Source organism: Rhinopithecus roxellana, chromosome 2 (genome assembly GCF_007565055.1).
Source record: "Rhinopithecus roxellana isolate Shanxi Qingling chromosome 2, ASM756505v1, whole genome shotgun sequence".
In the NCBI taxonomy this organism is placed as follows: Eukaryota; Metazoa; Chordata; class Mammalia; order Primates; family Cercopithecidae; genus Rhinopithecus; species Rhinopithecus roxellana.
In genome coordinates this window covers 6,225,020-6,249,579 of record NC_044550.1, presented here as the reverse complement: position 1 = coordinate 6,249,579, position 24,560 = coordinate 6,225,020, and the positions used below count along the sequence as shown (strand labels likewise).

Genomic DNA, 24,560 nt, shown 5'->3' with positions numbered 1-24,560 from the left:
CTCAGGAGGCTGAGGCCAGATAATTGCTTGCATCCAGGAGGCAGAGGTTTCAGTGAGCCAAGATTGAGCCACTGCACTCCAGGCTGGGGGACAGAGTGAGACTGTGCTGCAACAAAACCAAACAAAATGAAACGAAACACCAAATAGAAACTGCAACTAATAACCACACTTTTTCCACTCTGTAGGTTTTTAAAAATTGTTTTGATATTTAAAACAAATAGGTCCAGGAATTATAACAATTATGATTTTCCTGGATAAGAATAATCTCTTAATTATTACATTTTTTATTAACTATTTTGGTGCTCTTAGACCTTTTCCATTATTTATTTCTAAGCTCAACATTTCTAAGTAACCTGGAAAACCGTTCCATTGTTCTGATGGGCATTTCATTTAGTATCCCAAATTTGAACTCCTTTATATGTATATTTTTCCCCCAAAGAAATTTGTGGCTGTAAATCATGGAATTCTTATTAGTTTAGTCAGTTCTTGTCTCTTTCAAGGACATTTCCCCACATATCTATACATGTGGTGAGTGCTACATCTCAGTTGGGTGTAGACTAGACTGGCTGATGCAAACTGGGCAGGAATGATTGGCAGTAGTACCTCTCTTGTTTTAGCAAGGAGCACCAGCTTCACTCCACAACATCTGGACACAGAAACCAGGGCCAGAAAAAATGGTTTTGCTAGGAATTACCATCACCCTCACTTCCTGAACCTGGGAGCTTCTAGATAGGCAATGAAACAGTTATTTCCAGGTCATCCCCTTCCCACTAGACTCCAGGAATATATAAACTTGAAGTCAGGACTTGGCAACCTGGATTTTTATGATTTGCGTTTAACCTTTTATGTGATGTGATTTATTTTTATTTTTTGAGATGGAGTCTCACTCTGCTGCCCAGCCTGGAGGGCAGTAGCATGATCTTGGCTCACTGCAACCTCTGTCTCTGGGGTTCAAGCAATTCTCCTGCCCCAGCCTCCTGAGTAGCTGGGATTACAGGCACGCACCACCACACCTGGCCAATTTTTGTACTTTTAGTAGAGACATGTTGGCCAGGTTCGTCTCGAACTCCTGGCTTCAGGTGATCCTCCTGCCTCCAGGTGATCCTCCTGCCTCAGCCTCCCAAAGTGGTGGGATTACAGACATGAGCTGCTGCGCCTGGTCTGTGATGTGATTTTTGATGAAACTTTGTTTTGAGGCTTGAGCCCAACTTTCCTTTTTATCTAATTAGTATTCCATTAATATTCTTTAAAAACTTTCTTAGTGGGGAATAAACTATTTAAACTCACCACTTTAAATAAATAATCATCTTTATACACTTTTATTCATTTAGTTACCATAATTATTATCTTTAGTGTGCTGTATTCATAGTGTTTATTATTGACTACAGAATGAGATCAAAGTCATTCATTACTAATGCTAATGATTAAGTTTGCCATTGTGCTATGTACCTTATATGCATTACCTCATTAATTTACAAATCCATGTTAATATCACTATTTATCAAAAGTGGTCTTTGAAATTCAGGGAGATTTTAACTGGCCAAAGGCCAAATTCAAAGAATTGAATTTCAAATGAAAACATTTCTTTCTCAGTTGTTTGATCTTACAAAATTAAAATATATTCCACTACAAGTGCTTAAAGTCACTAACCATTTATAAACAATGAAAATGAAGATACAAATCACTGAAAACCCATAAGATTATAATGACTGAATTAGCCGGTATTAGCAGACGTTTTGAAATGTAAGAATAGTTGGCCTTCTTCCTCTACAGAGGGAATGAAGGAAGATTGTCAGCAGAGGTTTCGAGATGGGGTGTGTTTTGTGGTGCAAGTAACCCAGTAAAACCCAGTAGCATGGATGCAGTCAGAGGGAACCAGAGAGCAGTGTTTCCCTAGGCCTTGGATGCCTAGAGGGAAAGCCACAGGTGAGGAAAGAGAGGCAAAGACAGGTTGGCATGGCACTCACATTCCTCTTGCGTGGGCCCAGCCCTTGGCTGTCCTTACCCAGATGTCCTCATAAACTCTGAGCTGTGTCACAAGAGCAAACAAAACAGGCAAAATATCAAATATTACACATTACCAGTGACTGAAAGCAGGGCAGAATCATCTTAAAGTGGGAAGTTTTTTTTGCTCCATGCTCTGAAGGTTGGTGTGTAGCTACCCACTTAATCTGAATATTTTTATAAATAAAGTTTGAATTTGGTTATTTCACTGTAATGTTCTAACTAGTGCAGAGAGAGAGAGAGAGGTTCATGATCTGATTTCAACCAAGTTTCCCCATATGTAATTAGATAGTGATTTATAATTTTGGTTTTGAAATATCCTCTAATGTCTCCAGTTATCTCAAGAGATGCCATAAAGTTTTCCAAGAAATTCTGAAGAAAAATATTGAGACATCTCTAGAGGGCTCTAAAAATAATCCCTCCCTTTTTCTTTTTCCAGACTTGCACCATGCCAAACTACAAACTCACTTATTTTAATATGAGGGGGAGAGCAGAAATTATTCGTTACATATTTGCTTATTTGAACATACAGTATGAAGATCACAGAATAGAACAAGCTGACTGGCCTGAAATCAAATCAAGTAAGTAGCACAAATAATAAATGTAGGAAAAATATGGTTTCAGGACCTTTTGTTTTTCCTCAGGGAAATGAAAAAAAAAATCAAGGTTTTCAAAGCTCATGTAGCTTTAAATTGAGAAGCAGCAGTTCAGACAAACTAATTAAATGCTGTGTGATCGAGCAAATTTCCTATTAGAGGTGAAAACACAAACCTTACAGAAAGAGAGTATAAAGATAAACCAGTAAAAAGCTTTATCAGATGAGAAGACGAGCTGAAATAAATGTGAGACTTTTTTTTTTCTATTTCATCACTGGGACAGATGAAGTGCACAGAGTTTAGATTATTTTTCCAGTTTCACGACCCTAGCAAGTAGAACTGAGTTTCAAACCCATGTCAGTTTAATACCAACCTCAAGCTATTTGCACTGGACAATGCCAAAACAACAAGACTAGGATGACAGGCGTATTAACAATGAACTGCCACAGCCTTTGGAAGCACGAGCTCCTTAAAAGTCAGTGCCCTTATAATCATTCTTTTTCTTAGCAGAGGCCTCTTCTCTGGTGAGACAGCGTATCTTATTTCTTATTATCACGACACTTTACCATTAATATCCACATGTTTCTTCTGATATCAGAATTTGCACATGGGATTTTAAGATGGTGAATATTTAATAGGTGAACATTACTTTTATCCACGAATTAATTAGACCAAGATGGATAGAAAGGTGCAGATATTACATGTAACAAATTTTACCCATTAGCTTTGAGATGTAAGTTCACTGAGTGCCTCATTCCCTATTCTATTTGAACTTTTCATTGTTATCGAAAATGGAATTTCTGTATTTTCTTAATATTTCCATAGATTTTCAGAGTGGAAAGGAATCTTAAAGTTCATGATGGTTAGAATGTAGTTTCAAATGTTTTAATAGACAAAGACACAATGTAAAAATTATCTTAAAAAGGATAGAAATTTCATTTACACAAAACCCCAAGTGGGTATCATGATTTTGCTCCATATAGTTGTCAAAGATTATTAGGTTTCTTGTTGATCTGCCACCCCTTGGTGTCTTATTTACACAGTGTGAAATAGCTCACGCTCCTTCCACATTGTGGCTCAGAGAAAGTATGAAAGAGGGAGGGGACACACCCCTTTTAACAGCATGACTAGAAAGTTGCATATGTCACTTGGTAAGCCCAATGGTCACATATCACTTCAAGGAAAATTGAGAGATGCTGATTTAATTGTGGATAATCATTTGCACAGCTAAAAATCCAGAGTTTTATTACTCTAAGAAGAAAGGAAAGAATAGGTACTACTAAGGAGCAGTTTCTATTACAAATGTTATTTGGTCTCATCTGCTGTCCAATTTAGCAGTGCTCTCTGGTGCTTGAAACCTGCTATGACACTCCCTCTGATAGAACCTAGAAAATCTCCAGTCAACACATTCCATCATTGGATACTTGTATTAAAATGTTCTCCTGGACAAATTTGGTAAATTGCACACACGAGTTTACATTTTCTCTCTTTAAAACGCTTTTTCTCTCCTTTAATAACATTGAAGTACTTTTAAAAAGGGCCGAAGTCCATAAAGACAAAGAAACAAAGCTTGAATGTAGATATGATAGCACACAATTCTGGAAGTTAAAAAGCAGGCCAAAGAATGGTAAGGTGACTTAGTAGGCCCAAAGTTCAAACGTAAACCTCGAGGAGGAGAAGGCAAGCTAAATCACAGAGATACAGAAAAAGGCTCATGAATTTGTAGTAGCAGATAACTCTAAAAGTTGCACTGACAGAGGACTGAGTGGAAAAATGTTGATGGAGAGTTTTTCTTGACCCCTTTGTCGGACTTGCGCTGGGGTGCCCCATTTACTTCACCCACTGCACTCAATCCCTTGTGGGAGGGAGCATGTGAGTGAGCGAGCATGGGATCCAGCTGAGCACTTTGGGCACTGGCAGGAGCAAGCTCTGCACGGGCCCTGCAGTGGCACCCAGGTTGGGGTACCTGTGACCCCTGAAGCTCCAGAATGCATGTTACAATGCTCTCTTAGCCCTGCCATCCATGGACAGCAGTGTGGTATCAGCTCAGTGGGCCTCTTGCCTCGTCGCATGGGGTAGCTGCCTTCCACCAGCAAGGGCAAAGGGCCAGTGTGACAGCCTTTTTTGGGTCCCTGTACTTGGTGGGTCCTGAGCTGTTGTCCAGTGTCCAAGAAGAATGTCGTTGTCCAGACACTTGAAGGATGGTGAAGGCGGAAAATTTTATTAAGTGAAGGAAATGGCTCTCAGCAGAGAGGGGAGCTGGCGAGAGGACAGAGTAGGCAGGTAGTCTTCCCCTGAAGTCAAGTCCTTTCTCCTCCGAAGTCCAGCCATCTCTCTGAAGTCAAGTCAACTCTCTCCAGCTGAGCCGCTTCTCTTTCCTCTACTAACTGAGTCTGGGGTATTTATAGGCAGAGGATTGTGGGTCGGGGTGGGCCGTAGGTAATTTTGGAAAAGGCAACATTCAATTGGTAAAAAAGCATTATTCAGAAAGAACCAATCAGAAGACAGCAGGCAAACAGGAATCGATTTTCTCATGCTGGGTCACAGGTTTCAGGCTTTTTGGCTTGAAGATGGGGTTTCCCTGGGGAACTGCTGTTGTGTACCTAGAATTTCTCTGCCTCCTGCCTCTATCAATGTGAAGAAGCACTGTGACCACCATATCCCTTCTCCTCCCTAGAATAAGCATGGAGGTTACTCTCAGGGGAGGATAGACCAGAGGCTTCTGGGACAACAGACATGTCTGAGGACACAATTTTATAATAAAGGTGGGATTCAATGGAAGTCTAGAAACTAAATGGTGAGATCCATAGCACCTTTCCCCTGCTCTACAATCAGAATGCTACAACCAGGCTAATATTCCTCAAGCAGAAATTGGAGAAATTCTCTCTGGGGAAGCTGATCAGCCCAAGCTAATGAACGAATGAGAGTTTCTTAATGAAACAGCCCAGCCCAATCTGTTGGCAAGCCCCTCCCATGCATGCTGAGCTTACAGGTAGTTTTTATTTCTTTGCTTTTTAAAACATAAATGGCAATCAAAAATCAATAGATATTTGAGAAAAATCTAACATAACACATACCTAAACAAAGAAGCAGAAAAAAAAGCAACTCTGAGGAAACCAAGATGATTTAGCAAGAAAAAAAAACCACTTCAAACATTTTTAAAAATCCTCAGAGAAATAAGAGAAGATAATCTATACATGAAACAAGAACACTGTAATAGCAAACTAAATATGACCTGAGAAGGACTTTGTACTACTATATTTGAGTCCTTGTAGATGAACTGTAACCTAACTTAATAGGTAGACAAGATTAAAACCTAACTTAGGAATATGCATCTAAAAGAAGAGCTGAGTCTTGGCCAATCCCAGCAGCCACACTTCAACCACTCATATACTCCTGACTGTTCAGACTGTGTTCAAATAAGGCAAACTGTGGGCTGTAACCAATCCAGTTGTTTCTGTACCTCACTTCCAATTTTTGTATGTCACTTTTTTTTTTTTTTGTCTATAAATTTGTTCTGATCATGAGGCATCCCCTGGAGCCTCTGTGAATCTGCTGTGATTCTGGGGACTTCCCAATTTGCAAATCGTTCATTGCTTAGTTAAACTCCTTTAAATTTAATTCAGCTGAAGTTTTTCTTTTAACAACAGGGTGCTGTCAAAAGAAATGTTCAGAGACGAACAGTTCTTGAAAATTAAAAATATGATGCAAACACATCAATAAAATGACAAAAAATAAAGATATTTTTCCAGAAAGCACAAAAATAGGATGAATAATGAAAAATAAAATAAGAAAAAAAGGAAACTTGAAGCTCAGTTTAGGAGGTCCAACTTTCAAATAAAATTCTGGAAAGGGAGAACAGAAAATAGAAGGGAGACTAATTTTGAAAGACTGTTCCTTATACAAAGTTGAAATCTGTCTCCTTATAGCTTTCATAGATTGGTCTTGGACTTATAATTTTAATCCATGGAGAAACAGATTACTCCTTCTTTTACAACCAAATAGTTAAAGAAACCTAGTTTCTTTAAAGACATCATGGAAAAAAAGCTATTGCTGAGTGGTCAGTTTAATACAAATGTTCTGAGTGAAGATAACGGTCTTTGGCAGAATTTGTAATTGGGTCCCATTTAATTCATGCATTCATACCTCTACCTAGATAACAAATTTTGGAACTTCCTTGTTAGTTTCTCTGGTCATCATTGTGAATTTTAGTCCAACTTTCCCATGCCTGACTCTACTTCTTGATTTAGATGCCATTTTCTCTGGACTATCTGAGATCTACAATCACATCCAGGTCCAAAGGACAATTCTCTTTTCTTCCTTGAGTGCTCATTTATATTCCCTGATTTGCATTTCTTTACCACTCAAGTAGGTGTCCTCCAAACAAGTTCCTGTTACTGTACATCTGCCATTTAATGTGTGATACCTATGGAGAACACAGTGTTTAAGGTACAAGAACAGCACAGAGCAAAATGGGACCATCATCCCTGTCACAAGACTAGACATCGTTGTAAGACATTCTACCAAGATCACAGTAGTTACTTTGCCAGCCACATCACATTGAGGCCTCATATTTAGTGTAACAAAATTCCTTAATGGTTTTTAAGCTTTAGAATACTCCTATTGACACCTCCAACAACACTGGGATTTTTTTTTTTTTCTGGGATCAAATGAAGGACTTAGCATTTGTCTTCTTAAACGTCTTCCTGTTAGATGCAGCCCAATGTTCCAGTTGTGGGCAGTTATCCCAAGGTTGGCTTGAACACTTCCAGTAGCTAAAAGCTCACTATCTCACAAGCAAACACATTCCATTGTCAATCGCTCTAAAGCAAACAAAGTTATTCCTCATCTGCCCTTTATTCTACTACCCTTTGATTCTAGTTTCACATTTTAGAGGTAGTCAGAATAAGTCAAATTTTTCTCTATTTGATAGTTCTGTCCTATTTGAGGTGGTTTTGTTCCACTTAGCTAGTTTTATTTCCTCCAGGTGAATAGTGCCAAGGTTCTTCAACCAATCCTCAAAAAAATAAGATTTTCAAACCTCTCACTAACTTGGAGACTATTCTCTGAGCTTGCTCTGATTTTTAATATCTTTCTCAAAACATGGCTCATAGAACTAAGAAAACAGCTGAACAAGGGTTCCAAGTGACCTCAGTGTGAAGCCTACTTTTACCAGGTGTGTGACCGGGGCAATTTATATAACCTCTTAACTTCATCCCCTCATTTATAAAATGAGATAGTTATCACCTACTTCATAGGGTTGTTGTAAATGAAAGAAGACCTAATGGGCATGCTGAATATTTAGTACAATGCCTAGCACAAAAAAAAAACTCTCCCTGCCAAAACAAAAATAGGCATTTTGATTCCCTCTTGTTCACATATTTTGCTTCAAATAAGGCATCCCAACTCACTTCAACTCACTTCAATTTCATTTGAGACTTTGTTTTGCTCACTGAAGTATCTCAGGCACCGAAAATAGTAGTTGGCACACTCAATACTTGAAGGTAAGTACTTAGAGGTATTTTTATTCCACATGTGAAGTATGATTCTCTTTTACTTATTTAGGTGTGCATATGAAAGACACTCGAAGGAGATACACATAGTTTATTCTAGTAGTTGTGTGAGGGTCATCAGAGTGTGATTGCACTTTATTATTTTCTCTCTTTTAAAATAATTTTATGTCAAACTAAGGCACTGGTTGGGAAAGTTGTGATTAATACACATGGCAAAGTATTATGTAGTCATTAAAAAAATGATGTTTCATTGATTTAGAAAGATGTTTAAAAGACATTGTGAAATGAAAAATGATTTACAAAAGATTATATGCATTATAATTTGTTTTAAAATATATATGGGAAATCAATTAAAATATTAAAATGGTTAAAACTATGTGACTGAATTATTTTTATTTATCAGTTTATAATTTTTCTATAATAAACGTATATTCCTTTGTGACAAAAATATAATAGGTTTAGATAAGAAAACAGTAGGATTTACAGATAAAATATTAATATGGTATCTGCTATCAGTCTGTCCAATATTTGTGCAAAAATGCTTGCTGCCTTGCTATACATTTCAAATAGTCCATCATCAAAATGAAACAGGGCTTCAAAATTAATGACTAGAGGTACCTGACACTCACTTCCTCAAAGAAGGATCAAAATAGCAAATAAATAACCACACATCTAATACAGCATCTAAGAGAGAAGACTGGAATTCAGCTGGGAAGTGATAGGAAACTTCTGAGGCACAGAAAGAAAAGGAAGTGAAGCTGCTGAGTTGGCTGGAATCAGCTCGAAGCCAGGAGGGCCTCCCCATTGTTGGGAAAAGGTAAGAGAGATATCCCCAGTGGTCCACATTTACTCCACAGACTCCTGCAATTCTAGTCATGGGAGAGCCCCCTTGGGCCTTATGGGCCCTGAGACTAGGGTAGGGAGTGCCTGGAGTCCGTGTGAGAACATTTTTCCAGAGAGAAAGTTTGTGCTGTGTCCTACACACCCCCTGAGACCCAAGTAACTGCAGCATGGTGCCACTTGGAGAACCCAGTCCCCACCAGACTATATTTTGCCCTGGAACGCAAAAGCCCCTGCATCTCCACATCCTTGGAGCCATGCTGACATCCCCCTACAACCACCCAGAGGGCTGCAGCATTGCAATGCTGGCTTCACTCAGTGTTGTGGCTGAGTCTCCAGCACTTTAGCCCATGTGGTGTCCTAAACCTGGGGGAATGGACAGTGTTGCATATCAGAGAGGCTGCTGCTGTAACATAGGAAGCTAAAGCATGCACTCTCCAGAGTCTGAGAGCTGCCTGCCTGGGGCTGTTGCCACAGACAGCAAACATGCCTACTCTAACATCAGGGCCACAATGTACCTGCATGTGCCTTTATGAAGCCTGGGGACCAGCTCACCGATATGCCATTCCAGGACCTGAGGATAGTACTGCCCCATCCATCACCACTAGCACTTACATGCACCATCTGGGGGCCTGAGGACCAGCCCACCCCTCCCACGACCACTGCCACTGGCACCCAAGCACATTATCCAGGGGTCTGGGGAACAATGTGCCCTGCCTGCTGCCACCGGTGCAAACATGCACTATCAGGAGACTTGAGGACAGGCCCATCCTGTCTGTCACTGCTGCTGCCAATTCCTGAATGCATTGTCCAGTGGCCTGAGGATCAACCTTCTCCACCAGCCACCACCAGTGCTTCTGCACATTATCCAGGGGCCTGAGGTCAGGCCTGTTCTGCTTGCCACTATCACTGGGACTCACATGCATTGTCTAGGGGGCTGGATCTGCCTTGCCCAGCACTGCTGGTACCAGTGCATCCCATTCAGGGGCCTAGGAATCCACACACCCAGCCCACTGTAGCCACTGGTGCCTGAGGACCAGTCCACTTGGCATTCCCCTCCCTAGCAAAGCCTCACCACAGCCTCCACTAATAACTACAGCCTAAGCCACTGAGAAACTCACAGACACCACTGACACTGACTATAGCTGAAGAAATCATATGAAGACTACATTATTGCACCCACTCAGAATCAAAGCTAAAGTACCCTACTCAACCAGCACTATAGATACATCTATAGGAAAAAGGCTTCCCTACAAAAATCAATCCATAAAATCGAAAGGAGTGACTATCATACCAGATGCACAGAAATCAACATAAAGACACAAGAAATACAAAAAAGGAAGGAAACAAGACATCTCCAAAGGAACACAATAATTCTCCAGTAACCAATTCCATAAAAAAGGAAATACATAAAATGCCTAAAAAAAGAATTGATAATAATGGTATTAAAGAAACTCAGTGAGATACAAAAGAATAAGGATAGTACAAAGAAATCAGGAAGACAATGACCTGATTGAGAAATTTTAAAAAACAGATAGATATTATAAGAAATATCCAAACAGAATTCTGGAGCTAAAGAATTCAGTGAATGAAATTTAAAAAAAAAAAAATACACCTAGAGCATCAACAGTAGACTAGATCAAGCAGAAGAAATTCTGAACTTGAAGACAGGTCTTTTGAAATAACCCAGTCATACTCAAGAAAAAAAATAAAATGGAAGAAAGCCTGCATTACATCATTTGGGACACCATAAAGCAACCAAATGTTTGAATTTTGGGATTTGGGGAATTCCAGAAGGAGAAGAGATGGACGAAGACATAGAAAACCAATTAACCAAATGATAATTAAAACTTCCCAAGTCTAGCAAGAGATTTAGACATCCAGGTACATGAAGCTTAGGTAAGATTTAACATTAAAGTCATTAAATATGAAAGACAAACTGTCAGAACTCAAGGACAAAGAGAATTCCAAAAATAGCAAGAGAAAAGTATCAAGTCATATGTAAAGGAATCCCCATCAGACTAACAGTAGATTTCTCAGCAGAAATCTTAGAGGCCAGGAGAGAATGGAATGATATGTTCAAAGCGCTGAAAGAAAAAAAACAAACAAACCTGCCAACTAAGAATACTATGACCAGCAAAACTATCCTTCAAAAATGAAGGAGAGATCTGTGCCAAGATGGCCAAAGGGGAACAGTTCTGGTCTGCAGCTCCCAGCGTGATTGACGCAGAAGACAGGTGATTTTTGCATTTCCAACTGAGGTACCTGGTTCATCTCATTGGGACTGGTTGGACAGTAGGTGCAGCTCACGGAGGGTGAGCCAAAGTAGGGCAGGGCAGTGCCTCACCCAGGAAGTGCATGGGGTCAGGGGATTTCCCTTTCCTAGCCGAGGGAAGCCATGACAGACTGTATCTGGAAAATCGGGACACTGCCACCCAAATACTGTGCTTTTCCAATGGTCTTAGCAAACGGCCCACCAGGAGATTATATCCCGTGCCTGGCTCAGCGGGTCCCATGCCCACGGAGCCTTGCTCATTGCTAGCACAGCAGTCCAAGATCGAACTGTGAGGTGGCAGCCTGGCTAGGGGAGGGGCGTCTGCCATTGCTGAGGCTTGAGTAGGTAAACAAAGTGGCCAGGAAGCTCAAACTGGGTGGAGCCCACCACAGCTCAGGGAGGCCTGCCTGCCTGTGTAGACTCTACCTCTGGAGGCAGTGCATAACTGAACAAAAGGCAGCAGAAACTTCTGCAGACTTAAACATCCCTGTGTGACAGCTCTGGAGAGCAGTGGTTCTCCCAGCATGGTGTTTGAGCTCTGAGAATGGACAGACTGCCTTCTCAAGTGAGTCCCTGACCCCTGTGTAGCCTAACGGGGAGACACCTCCCAGTAGGGGCCGACTGATGCCTCATACAGGCTGGTGCCCCTCTGAGATGAAGCCTCCAGAGGAAGGATCAGGCAGCAATATTTGCTGTTCTGCAATGTTTGCTGTTCTGCAGCCTCCACTGGTGATACCCAGGCAAACAGGGTCTGGAGTGGACCTCCAGGAAACCCCAACAGACCTGCAGCTGAGGGTCCTGACTGTTAGAAGGAAAACTGATAAACAGAAAGGAAGAGCATTAACATCAACAAAAAGGACATCCACACCAAAACCCCATCTGTAGGTCACCATCATCAAAGACCAAAGGCAGATAAAACCAAAAGATGGGGAGAAACCAGAGCAAAAAGGCTGAAAATTCTAAAAACCAGAGAGCCTCTTCTCCTCCAAAGGATTCCAGCTCCTTGCCAGCAACAGAACAAAGCTCGATGGAGAATGGCTTTGACGAGTTGACAGAAGTAGGCTTCAGAAGGTTGGTAATAACAAACTTCTCCGAGCTAAAGGAGGATGTTCGAACTCATAGCAAGGAAGCTAAAAACCTTGAAAAAAGATTAGAGAAATGGCTAACTAGAATAAACAGTGTAGAGAAGACATTAAATGACCTGATGGAACTGAAAACTGTGGCATGGGAACTATGTGACACATGCACAAGCTTCAGTAGCCAGTTTGATAAAGTGGAAGAAAGGTTATCAGTGATTGAAGATCAAATTAATAAAATGAAGTGAGAAGAGAAGTTCAGAGAAAAAAAAGAGTAAAAAGAAATGAACAAAGCCTCCAAGAAATATGGGACTGTGTGAAAAGACCAAATCTACGTTTGATTGGTGTACCTGAAAGTGACAGGGAGAATGGAACCAAGCTGGAAAATACTCTTCAGGATAGTATCCAGGAGAACTTCCTCAACCTAGCAAGAGAAGCCAACATTCAAATTCAGGAAATACAGAGAATACCACAAAGATACTCCTCAAGAAGAGCAACCCCAAGACACAAAATTGTCAGATTCACAAAGGTTGAAATGAAGGAAAAAATGTTAAGGGCAGTCAGAAGGAAAGGTTGGGTTACCCACAAAGGGAAGCCCATCAGACTAACAGCAGATCTCTTGGCAGAAACTCTACAAGCCAGAAGAGAGTGGGAGCCAATATTCAACATTCTTAAAGAATTTTCAACTCAGAATTTCATGTCCAGCCAAACTAAACTTCATAAGTGAAGGAGAAATAAAATCCTTTACAGACAAGCAAATGCTGAGAGACTTTACCACCACCAGGTCTGCCTTACAAGAGCTCCTGAAGGAAGCACTAAACACAGAAAGGATCAACCAGTACCAGCCACTGCAAAAACATGCCAAATTGTAAAGACCATTGATGCTAGGAAGAAACTGCATCAACTAACAGGCAAAATAACCAGCTAACATAATAATAACAGGATCAAATTCACATATAACAATATTAACTTTAAATGTAAATGGGATAAATGCCCCAAATAAAAGACACAGACTGGCAAATTGGATAAAGTGTTAAGACCCATCAGTGTGCTGTATTCAGGAGACCCATCTCACATGCAGAGACACACGTAGGCTCAAAATAAAGGGATAGAGGAAGAACTACCAAGCAAATGGAAATAAAAAAAAAAATCAGGGGTGTTGCATTCTAGTCTCTGATAAAACAGACTTTAAACCAACAAAGATCAAAAGATACAAAGAAGGAAATAACATAATGGTAAAGGGATCAACTCTACAAGAAGAGCTAACTATCCTAAATATAAATGCACCCAATACAGGAGCACCCAGATTCATAAAGCAAGTCCTTAGAACCTACAAAGAGACTTAGACCCCCACAATAATAATGGGAGACTTTAACAACCCACTGTCTATATTAGGTCAATGAGACAGAAGGCTAACAAGGATATCCAGGACTTGAACTCAGCTCTGCACCAAGTGGACCTAATAGACATCTACAGAACTCTCCACTCCAATTCAACAGAATATACATTCTTCTCAGCACCACATTGCACTTACTCCAAAATTGACCACATAGTTGGAAGTAAAGCACTCCTCAGCAAATGCAAAAGAATAGAAATCACAACAAACTGTCTCTCAGACCACAGTGCAATCAAATTAGAACTCAGGATTAAGAAACTCACTCAAAAACCGCACAACTACATGGAAACGCAACAACCTACTCCTGAATGACTACTGGCTAAATAACGAAATGAAGGCAGAAAAAAAGATGTTATTTGAAACCAATGAGAACAAAGACACAACATACCAGAATCTCTGGGACACATTTAAAGCAGTGTGTAGAGGGAAATTTATAGCACTAAATGCCCACAAGATAAAGTGGGAAAAATCTAAAATCAACACCTTAACATCACAATTAAAAGAACTAGAGAAGCAAGAGCAAACACATTCAAAAGCTAGCAGAAGGCAAGAAACAGAACTGAAGGAGATAGAGAAACAAAAAAACCTTCAAAAAATCAATGAATCCAGGAGCTGGTTTTTTGAAAAGATCAACAAAATTGATAGACCACTAGCAAGACTAATAAAGAAGAAAAGAGAGAAGAATCAAATAGACTCGATAAAAAGTGATAAAGGGGATATCACCACTGATCCCACTGAAATACAAACTACCACCAGAGAATACTATAAACACCTCTACACAAATAAACTAGAACATCTAGAAGAAATGGATAAATTCCTGGACAATACACCCTCCCAAGACTAAACTAGGAAGAAGTTGAATTCCTGAATAGACCAGTAACAGGCTCTGAAATTGAGGCAATAATTAATAGCCTACCAATCAAAAAAGTCCAGGACCAGACAGATTCATAGCCGAATTCTACCAGAGATACAAAGAAGAGCTGGTACCATTCCTTCCAAAACTATTCCAATCAATAGAAAAAGAGGGAATCCTCCCTAACTCATTTTATGAGGCCAGTATCATCCTGATGCTAAAGCCTGGCAGAGACACAACAAAAAAAGAGAATTTTAGACCAATATCCCTGATGAACACAGATGTGAAAATCCTCAATAAAATACTTGCAAATCGAATCCAGCAGCACATCAAAAAGCTTATCCACCAAGATTAAGTGGGCTTCAACCCTGGGATGCAAGGCTGGTTCAACATACGTGAATCAATAAATGTAATCCATCACATAAACACAACCAAAGGCAAAAACCACATGATTATCTCATATATGCAGAAAAGACCTTTGACAAAATTCAACAGCCCTTTATGCTAAAAACTCTCAATAAACTATGTATTGATGGAACGTATCTCAAAATACTAAGAGCTATGTATGAAAAGCCCACAACCAATATCATACTGAATGGGCAAAAACTGGAAGCATTCCCTTTGAAAACTGGCACGAGACAGGGATGCCCTCTCTCACCACTCCTATTCAACATAGTGTTGGAGGTTCTTGCCAGGGCAATCAGGCAAGAGAAAGAAATAAAGGGTATTCAATTAGGAAAAGAGGAAGTTAAATTGTCCCTGTTTGCAGATGACATGATTGTATATTTAGAAAACCCCATCGTCTCAGTCCAAAATCTCCTTAAGCTGATAAGCAACTTCAGCAAATCTCAGGATACAAAATCAATGTGCAAAAACCACAAGCATTCCTATACACCAGTAATAGACAAACAGCCAAATCATGAGTGAACTCCCATTTACAATTGCTACAAAGAGAATCAAATACCTAGGAATCCAACTTACAAGGATGTGAAGGACCTCTTCAAGGAGAACTACAAACCACTGCTCAATGAAATAAAAGAGGACACAAACAAATGGAAGAACATTCCATGCTCATGGATAGGAAGAATCAATATCGTGAAAATGGCCATACTGCCCAAGGTTATTTATAGATTCAATGCCATCCCCATCAAGCTACCAATGACTTTCTTCACAGAATTGGAAAAAACTACTTTAAAGTTCATATGGAACCAAAAAAGAGCCTGCATTGCTAAGACAATCCTAAGCCAAAAGAACAAAGCTGGAGGCATCACGCTACCTGACTTCACACTATACTACAAGGCTACAGTAACCAAAATAGCATGGTACTGGTACCAAAACTGAGAGATAGACCAACAGAACAGAACAGAGCCCTCAGTAATAACACCACACATCTACAACCATCTGATCTTTGACAAACCTGACAAAAACAAGCAATAGGACAAGGATTCCCTATTTAATAAATGGTGCTGGGAAAACTGGCTAACCGTATGTAGAAAGCTGAAACTGGATCCAATCCTGACACCTTATACAAAAATTGATTCAAAATGGATTAAAGACTTAAATGTTAGATCTAAAACCATAAAAACCCTAAAAGAAAACTTAGGCAATACCATACAGGACATAGGCATGGGCAAAAAGGACTTCATGACTAAAACAACAAAAGCAACGGCAACAAAAGCCAAAATTGACAACTCGGATCTAATTAAACTAAAGAGCTTCTGCACAGCAAAAGAAACTACCATCAGAGTGAACAGGCAACCTACAGAATGGGAGAAAAGTTTTGCAATCTACCCATCTGACAAAGGGCTAATAACCAGAATCTACAAATAACTTAAACAAATTTACAAGAAAAAATCAAACAACCCATCAAAAAGTGGGAAAAGGATATGAACAGACACTTCTCAAAAGAAGACATTTATGGAGCCAACAGACACATGTAAAAATGCTCATCATCACTGGTCATCAGAGAAATGCAAATCCAAACCACAATGAGATACAATCTTACACCAGTTAGAATGGCGATCATTAAAAAGTCAGGAAACAACAGGTGCTGGAGAGGATGTGGAGATATAGGAACACTTTTACACTGTTGGTGGGACTGTAAACTAGTTCAACCATTGTGGAAGAGAGTGTGATGATTCCTCAAGGATCTAGAACTAGAAACACCGTTTGACCCAGCCATCCCATTACTGAGTATATACCCAAAGGATTATAAATTATGCTACTATAAAGACACATGCACACCTATGTTTATTGCGGCACTATTCACAATAGCAAAGACTTGGAACCAACCCAAATGTCTACCAATGATAGACTGGATTAAGAAAATGTGGCACAGATACACCATAGAATACTATGCAGCCATAAAAAAGGATGAGTTCGTGTCCTTTGTAGGGACATGGGTGAAGATGGAAACCATCATTCTGAGCAAGCTATTGCAAGGACAGAAAACCAAACACTGCATGTTCTCACTCATAGGTGGGAACTGAACAATGAGAACACGTGGACACAGGATGGGGAACATCACACACCGGGGCCTGTCTTGGGGGGAGTGAGGGGGGAGGGATAGCATTAGGAGAAATACCTAATGTAAATGACGAGTTAATGGGTGCAGCACACCAACATGGCACTTGTATACATATGTTACAAACCTGCACATTGTGCACATATACCCTAGAACTTAAGGCATAATAAAAAAAAAAAAAAAGAGGGAGAAATAGTCTTTCTGAGGAAACGTATCACCAATAGACTGGCCCTACAAGAAATGCTTAAGGAAGCCCTACATCTGGAAGTGAAAGGATGATATCTACCATCATGAAAATATATGAAAGTATAAAACTAACTGGTAGAGCAGATACATAAATGAGAAAGAGAAATAAATCAAAAGTTATTACTATAGATAACCACTAAATCACAAAGATAAATAATGAGAGGAATAAAGAAAAAAGTATACAAAACAATCAGAAAACGATTCACAAAATGACAGGAGTAAGCCCTCATCTATCAATGAATATAAGTGATTTAAATTCCCCAGTTAAAAATATACAAAGTGGCTGAATGAAAAACAAAACAAAATAAAAGCCAGCTATCTGCTCCCTACAATTAACTCCTTTCACCTGAAAAAGACACACATAGACTAAAAATGAAGGAATGGGAAAAAAAATTCCATACAAACAGAAACCAAAAGCATGCAGGAGTAGCAATATTTATAGCAGACAAAATAGACTTTAATTTAAAAAGGAAAAAAATACACAGTCATTATATAATAATAAAGTGGTCAATTCAGCAAGAGGATATAACAATTGTAAGTATATGTGCACCTAAATATATGAAGCAAATATTGTTAAAACTAAAGTTAGAGATAGATCCTAACATAATAAGAGTTGGGGATGTCAACACTCCCCTGTCAGCACCGGACAGATAATCTAGCCAGAAAACCAACAAAGAAACATTGGGCTGAATCTGTGCTATAGACCAAATGGAACTAACAGACATTTACAGAACATTTCATCCATAGGCTGGGAGTGGTTGCTCACGCCTGTGATCCTAGTACTTTGGGAAGCTGAGGTAGGTGGATCACTTGAGGTCAAGAATTCAAGACCAGCCTGGCTAACATAGCAAAACCCCATCTCTACTAAAAATACAAAACTTATCTGGGTGTGGTGGCACACACCTGTAGTCCCAGCTACTCAGGAGGCTGAGGCAGGAGAATCACTTGAACCTGGCAGGTGGTGAGCCGAGATCGCACCACTGCACTCCAGCCTCAGTGACAGAGCAAGAGACTCCAGCCCAGTTGCAGTGAGCCGAGATCGCACCACTGCACTCCAGCCTCGGTGACAGAGCGAGATGCCATCTCAAAAAAATATGTTTTTTTATCCATAAGCTACAGAATCCTCATTCTTCTTAGCAGCACACAGGATAGGCCATATGTTAAGCCACAAAACACATCTCAATAAATTTTTAAAAATTGAAATTATATCAAGTATTTTCTCAGACCACAATGGAATAAAACTAGAAATCAATAATAAAAAGAGCTTTGGAAACTATACAAATATATGGAAATTAAACAACATGGTCCTGAATGTTCACTGGGTCAATGAAGAAATTAAATAAGAAATAAAAAATCTCTTGATCATTACATTGTGTGCATGTGTCATGTACCCCATAGTATGTGCAATTATTATGTATTAATTTTAAAAAGGCTATGGCTAAGTTCTTACCATAACTGAATATGTAAATCAAACTCTTCATAATCCTCAGACTATGATTTTAATAATCTGCAATTGAGGCTACAAAAAATAATGAAGCTTTAAAAGAATTCTTTTTAATATTAAGCATGTAAAATACAGTATAGCATATGGTGTCACTATAAACCTGGGTTTAAGAACCAATTCTGTCACTAACTTTAAATCAGGTTTTCTAACAACTTAAACAAAACTTATAAAATGTAAATATTCCACTACAGGTTGTCAAGTGTTCCTTTAAAAATATTTTAAAATTTCATGATTTCATAAAATCATGCTTTGTTTTCACAATTATCAGTAAAAATTGAAGTAATATAACTTTTGGTTTTGTTATGAAGTTAATTATTTGCTCATTTTATTTTAAGCTCTCCCATTTGGAAAAATCCCCATTTTGGAAGTTGATGGACTTATCCTGCACCAGAGCCTAGCAATAGCAAGATATTTGACTAAAAACACAGGTAACATGTAATAAACATGTAATAAACACAATAAGTGCTTAAGATTTTTGATAACTGAAACAAACACGATATATATTCAATATGCATTAAATGAGTTTGGCATAGTATACTATAGTACAAATAAGAATGGAATTAAATAATAGAGAAAAGTATAAATATACCACCTGTATCAGTTTAACTTTTCATGAGTTCCCTAGACAATTAGACAATTTTATTTTATATTGCCTCCTGCTTTTCCTGCCTTATATCTGTTTGCTCTCCAAGCCTTTGTTGGAGTTTAGTTAAAAAATTGGACAGGTATGTTTCATTCTAAACTTTTGCTAGTATGCATATTATAAGTTATCAGAGAAAATTACTTAGCAGAAAATACATTTGGCATATGGAAGTTGAAATTTCTTAGACTATTAAAATTATATAGTCAGTAATGTCCTTCATCCTAATCATGCTGAAAAAAATAGAAAGGGAGTTTTTTTGCTTCCACTCAGTGCCATCTGAGGAAGCTTGAAGGGGATAGTTGGCTTCTGGATTGTTGCATTAGTGCCCGCACCCACAATATTAGAAGAGCAACAATAGAAACTGTTCTTGCTTTTGCCTGTCACGCTTTCTCCCATCCTATGCTCCATTGTCTGCTTCTCTCTTCCCTCATACTATTCTCACAGGCTTTTTGAGCCAAAGGCTACCTTTGGCTTCTTTTAAAACTCCTTTCTTTCAATCAATCTGTAGAATCACCATTCTCTCAAACCTATCTCCCCACCAGGATTGCCACTGCTATGATCCAAGTCATAGACACATACATAGTTAGCTCACAAATAAAATGGGCCATGAACACTAGACCTCATTTTGGAATGAAATGGTGTATTTTAAAAATACAAAGGTTTGTGTTACACTAACATGTTTCAACTAATAAAGTTATTTTGAAAGTTTAGAAGAAATGGAAATTATTCATGACCAGGGAAATTAGGCCTTAAAGTGAAAATGACATTTAGGTTTAGGCTCAAAGATAGCTAGAATTTCAAGAGGAAGACTTGGACCTAGGCAGTGCTTTTCAAACTTTATGTGCATCAGGGTCACCTGGATCCTCATTAAAATATACTTTGTGCAACTTTGAGTCAGTAGACCTTGGGTGGGGCCCAAGAATTTGCATTCTCAACAATTTCCCAGATGATGTAGGTGGTCCATGGATCTCACTTTGAGAATCTCTGGGCTAGAACATTCTAAGTAGAGAGAAAATGGCATGAGAAGAAGAATGAACTTCAAATTTGCAGGTGGAAGAGAATTAGAGAAATGCTTAGAATGGATTGGATTTGATTAGAAAGATCTAGAGTATTGACTTTTTCTTACATAATTGTAGGTTTTTATCTAGAAAAGCAGCATAACTACTGCTATGCATTTTGGGAAGATTATTGTGGTTACTTTGTATTTGTGGCTACTGCAGGGAAGCACATTAGGAGATAAGTGAAATGATCCAGATGGCAAAGAAGAGAGACCAAGAAAAATATGAAAAATTCGTGGATGTAGAATCATCTTAGAGACAGTAGATAGATGTTGCCATGTGGAAGGCAGTCTATTTAACCAGGAGAGGTATAGCATAGACAGAGTTTGCCATTCTCAATGCACTATGTACTGCTACGTCCTCGTTCTCTTCCTCCTTCTCCTCCTCTTCTCTTCCATTTCCTTCTCTTTTCTGTTTAAAATACTTTTTTCAACTTTCAATACCCTCCTCAATGTCTGCCTTTTCCAGTTGACCATAAGTGCCATTCAGGCAAGGAATTTACCTCTTCTATTCAATGCTACTATATACAGCCCCTACTTGGGGCTGAGTCACAATTGAGGCCTGTAATCATTTGTTGGGTAAAAAAAAAGGAGAGGTGGTTTGAGAAATGGTGTGATGACTGCATTTGAGGATTTGTAGAAGAATGTTCAGGTGCCAAAAGAGTAATCAGAGATATATACAAAAGGATGCTGAAAAAATGAGCCTGTGGTTTAGGACTAAAAATATTGAATAAAAAGTCACTTCCACGAAGTTTTAGCTGAAGCTTTGAGGTGGAAGTCAAAGTAGGGATGAAAATGAGTGAAGAATTCTGAAGACTATTCAAGGTCAGAAAGAAGAATAATCAACCTTTGAATATTACACACACAAAAATACAGTTTACAGAGGAACTCTAAATCACTCAAGAATTTTCTTTCGATTTTAACACCTTTATTGAGGTATAATTTACATCCAATTCATCCACTGTCAGTATACAGTTTCTTAATTTTTAATAAATTTATAAAGTTTTACAAAAGCAATCCATTTTAGAAGGCTTCTACACAGAAGCATTTTAAATTGGCACCATTGAGAAAATTTTTAGGAAGATCAATGATTTATTACCAAAAATAATGATTAACAAACAAGACAAAAGAAAAAAAAGCCCTCTATTATTTAAAATTTTTAGTCTCCAGTCAGAAAACAAATGCTCCTGACAAAAACTGTCTGCAAAAATAAATAATTATTTATACAAAATGAATTATAATGTAGGTACAGGTTATTTCTTGTAGTGTTGCTTATATTAACAAAAGACTGGAAACAAACCTAATCAGTTGAGGCTAGTTAAATAAATTGTGGCACATCTACCTCAAGAAATCTCATGTAGCCAGAAAAAAAAAAAAGAGCAAGTACACCCTTTGGGTACTTGCAAAGAAAGATATGTAGGGGACATGGGATGAGGAAGCACATCTAGTGGGATATATGTTTTTATTTGCTTGTATTTTCATAAAGAAATAATGTAAGAATACTAATTAAAGTGGCTACTAGTAAGGTAGGTAGGTAAGGGAGCAAAATGTGGTGGATGGAAGCTAGTCTTCACTGGATATTGTTTTATGCTCTTTTGAATTTTCAACCATATGAATATACTATCTGTTAAAAATAAACTTTTTAATATAGTACATTAAACATATTGATGGGCCTCTCTCTATTCCATAGATTTGGCTGGAAACACAGAAATGGAACAATGTCAAGTTGATGCTATTGTGGACACACTGGACGATTTCATGTCATGTTTTCCTTGGGCAGAGAAAAAGCAAGATGTGAAAGTAATGTGATCCATTTGCTATTCCTAGTATTAATCACATACCACCTGTCAGACATTGTTAGGTGCCTTAGAAAGTTCCTTACATGAAAACAATATGTATAGTTTTAAAATATCAAATTACATTTTAAAAGTTCAAAATAAAGTACAGCAATTCCCTATTGCACCCCTTCACATTAACTCCTCCTCAGATGCAACCCTTTAAAAAATTTGTTTAACAGTTTCTTTAGGATTTACACATTTCCATATTTCTATAGGATATGTAAATATGACTTCTTCTGATTGACCAATTGTAAATTATTTCTAAGGACTTATGATAGTACAGGTTAAGCATTCCTAACCTGCAAATCTGAAATCCAAAATGCCCCAAACTCCAAAACGTTTTAAGCAACAAGATGACAGCACCAGTGGAAAATTCCCCATGTAAGTACTTAACACAAACTTTGCCAAATGTGCAAAATTATTGAAAATACCGTATAAAATTACCTTCAGTCTATGTGTATAAGGTGTAAATAAAATATAAATGAATTTTGTATTTAGATTAGGTCCCATCCCCAAGATATCTCATTATGTATATGCGAATATTCCAAAATCTGAAAAAATCTGGAATTCAAGACTATTCTGTTCCCAAGCATGTTGGATAAGGGATCTCAACCTGTAATAACAATTTTTCTCTTACATAGTCATCCTCTCTGCTTCCCTTTCACCAAGCTCCCAATATTGTGATGTGAAAATCTTTTGGTTAAATTAGTATTCTCTGATTAGTATGCTATGCAAATAACGCGCAGAACTGTGCACTGTAGTATGCTTTTATAATATTTCCTTTCTCACTTTTCTTCCTCAAAATTAGTAATTGCTTTCTTTTGCTTCTTTTTACTTTTATTGCTGACTTTCCACAGTATCCAATAGCCTGCCAGTACGATTTTCCACAAGATCAATGTAATATCAGTTCATCTGTTATTTCCAATATTTCTTGGAGAGCTCCGTCTAGGAGGCTTCCATTCTTTGCGGAGTTCTCTAGGTTTTCTGCACAGCTGTCATCATTGGAATTCCCTTTGCTGTCATTCCAGGGATGCCATTCTGTGGAGCTGGAGTCCTGTTCCTGGATGCTGCCTTCTTCCCTTGTTTACCCCATTGTTTATTTGGGGGCACATCCTCTAGTATTCCAAAAGTTAAAACGAAGGTTTGATGACAGCAGATATGACTATGACAGATGGTATGGATATGTCTATCTTGTGAGTCACACTGCTTCACTCTGGTATGGTTGTCCTAGATACTTGGTCACAGATGTCATCCTGAGATCTTTATTGTTACCCTGGATTTTTTTTTTTTTTTTTTTTTTTATCGTTCCTGGGTTCATTCTCCTGTTTTCTTTCCTTGTTTTTGTGGAACAATCCTCTAAGAGCTTACTGGGCATAGGAAATAAAAGTTTGAGGCTTTGGGGGCCTTATTTGTCTAAAGATGTTTTTATTTTATTCTCAAACCTGTTTTATAGTTGGGCTGGGTGTAGAATTCTGATAAAAGTAATTTTTCATTAGTATTTGAAAGGCTGTTGAGAAGTTTGCATCCAATTTAATTACTGACCTTTTGTATGTGACCTGTTTTTTTTTTCCACTCTGAAAGATTATAAAACACATGCCCTTAGAGTTCTAAAATTTTGCAATGATGAGTCTTGTTATGATCTTGTTTTCATCCATTGTGCTGCTTCCTTGATGAGTCCATTCAACCCGGGACCCATGTCCTTTTAGTTCGAGGAAATTTCCTTTAATTTTTTCCTCCCCTTTAATGATTTCCTCCCCCTTTATTTTCTTTGTTCCATTATAGTAGAATTCCAATAATTCAGATGTTGGCTCTTTTCCTGTTTCCCATCTCTTTGCTTTTCTGCATTACTTTTAGAAAGCATTTCTCAACTTTATCAGTTCTTGAGTTCTAAATTTCTGATATTGTGCTTCTAAATTTATAAAAATTCTGAGGCTGTTTGCTGCTAAGAATGGGGAAGGGACAGCTGTCTAGCAACGTAAAATGAAGAACATCCCATGCTAAAACCGCTTAATAGTTTTCCACCAATCCTCATTTTATGCCCTCCCAAACCTCCTTAACCCCGGTTCTAGACATATCCGGTCATTTCCTGAGCCATTTAAGGAATTCGTGTTGTTGATGGGATTGGTTCTTGGCTTTCTTTTTGCAGGTGCCATTCACCCATCTGCTTACTAGCTTCAAATTTTGTTTGCTCTCAT

The 24,560-nt window shown here is 38.5% G+C and overlaps 1 protein-coding gene across 2 annotated transcripts in view; it reads left to right on the top strand.

Moving 5' to 3' along the window:
* The window catches only part of HPGDS (hematopoietic prostaglandin D synthase), a 37,436-nt gene that overhangs the window by 5,792 nt on the left and 7,084 nt on the right, over positions 1–24,560 (top strand). The window contains exons 2-5 of one of the 2 annotated variants that reach the window (XM_030913441.1): positions 2,444–2,585; positions 19,163–19,255; positions 22,218–22,327; positions 23,394–24,006. In XM_030913441.1, coding sequence (XP_030769301.1) covers positions 2,453–2,585; positions 19,163–19,255; positions 22,218–22,327; positions 23,394–23,861 — 804 coding nt within the window. In that variant the 5' untranslated portion in view covers positions 2,444–2,452 and the 3' untranslated portion in view covers positions 23,862–24,006. Of the gene's footprint in view, positions 1–2,443; positions 2,586–19,162; positions 19,256–22,217; positions 22,328–23,393; positions 24,007–24,560 lie in introns of those variants that run through there. The other variant, XM_010385595.2, reaches the window with a different exon arrangement.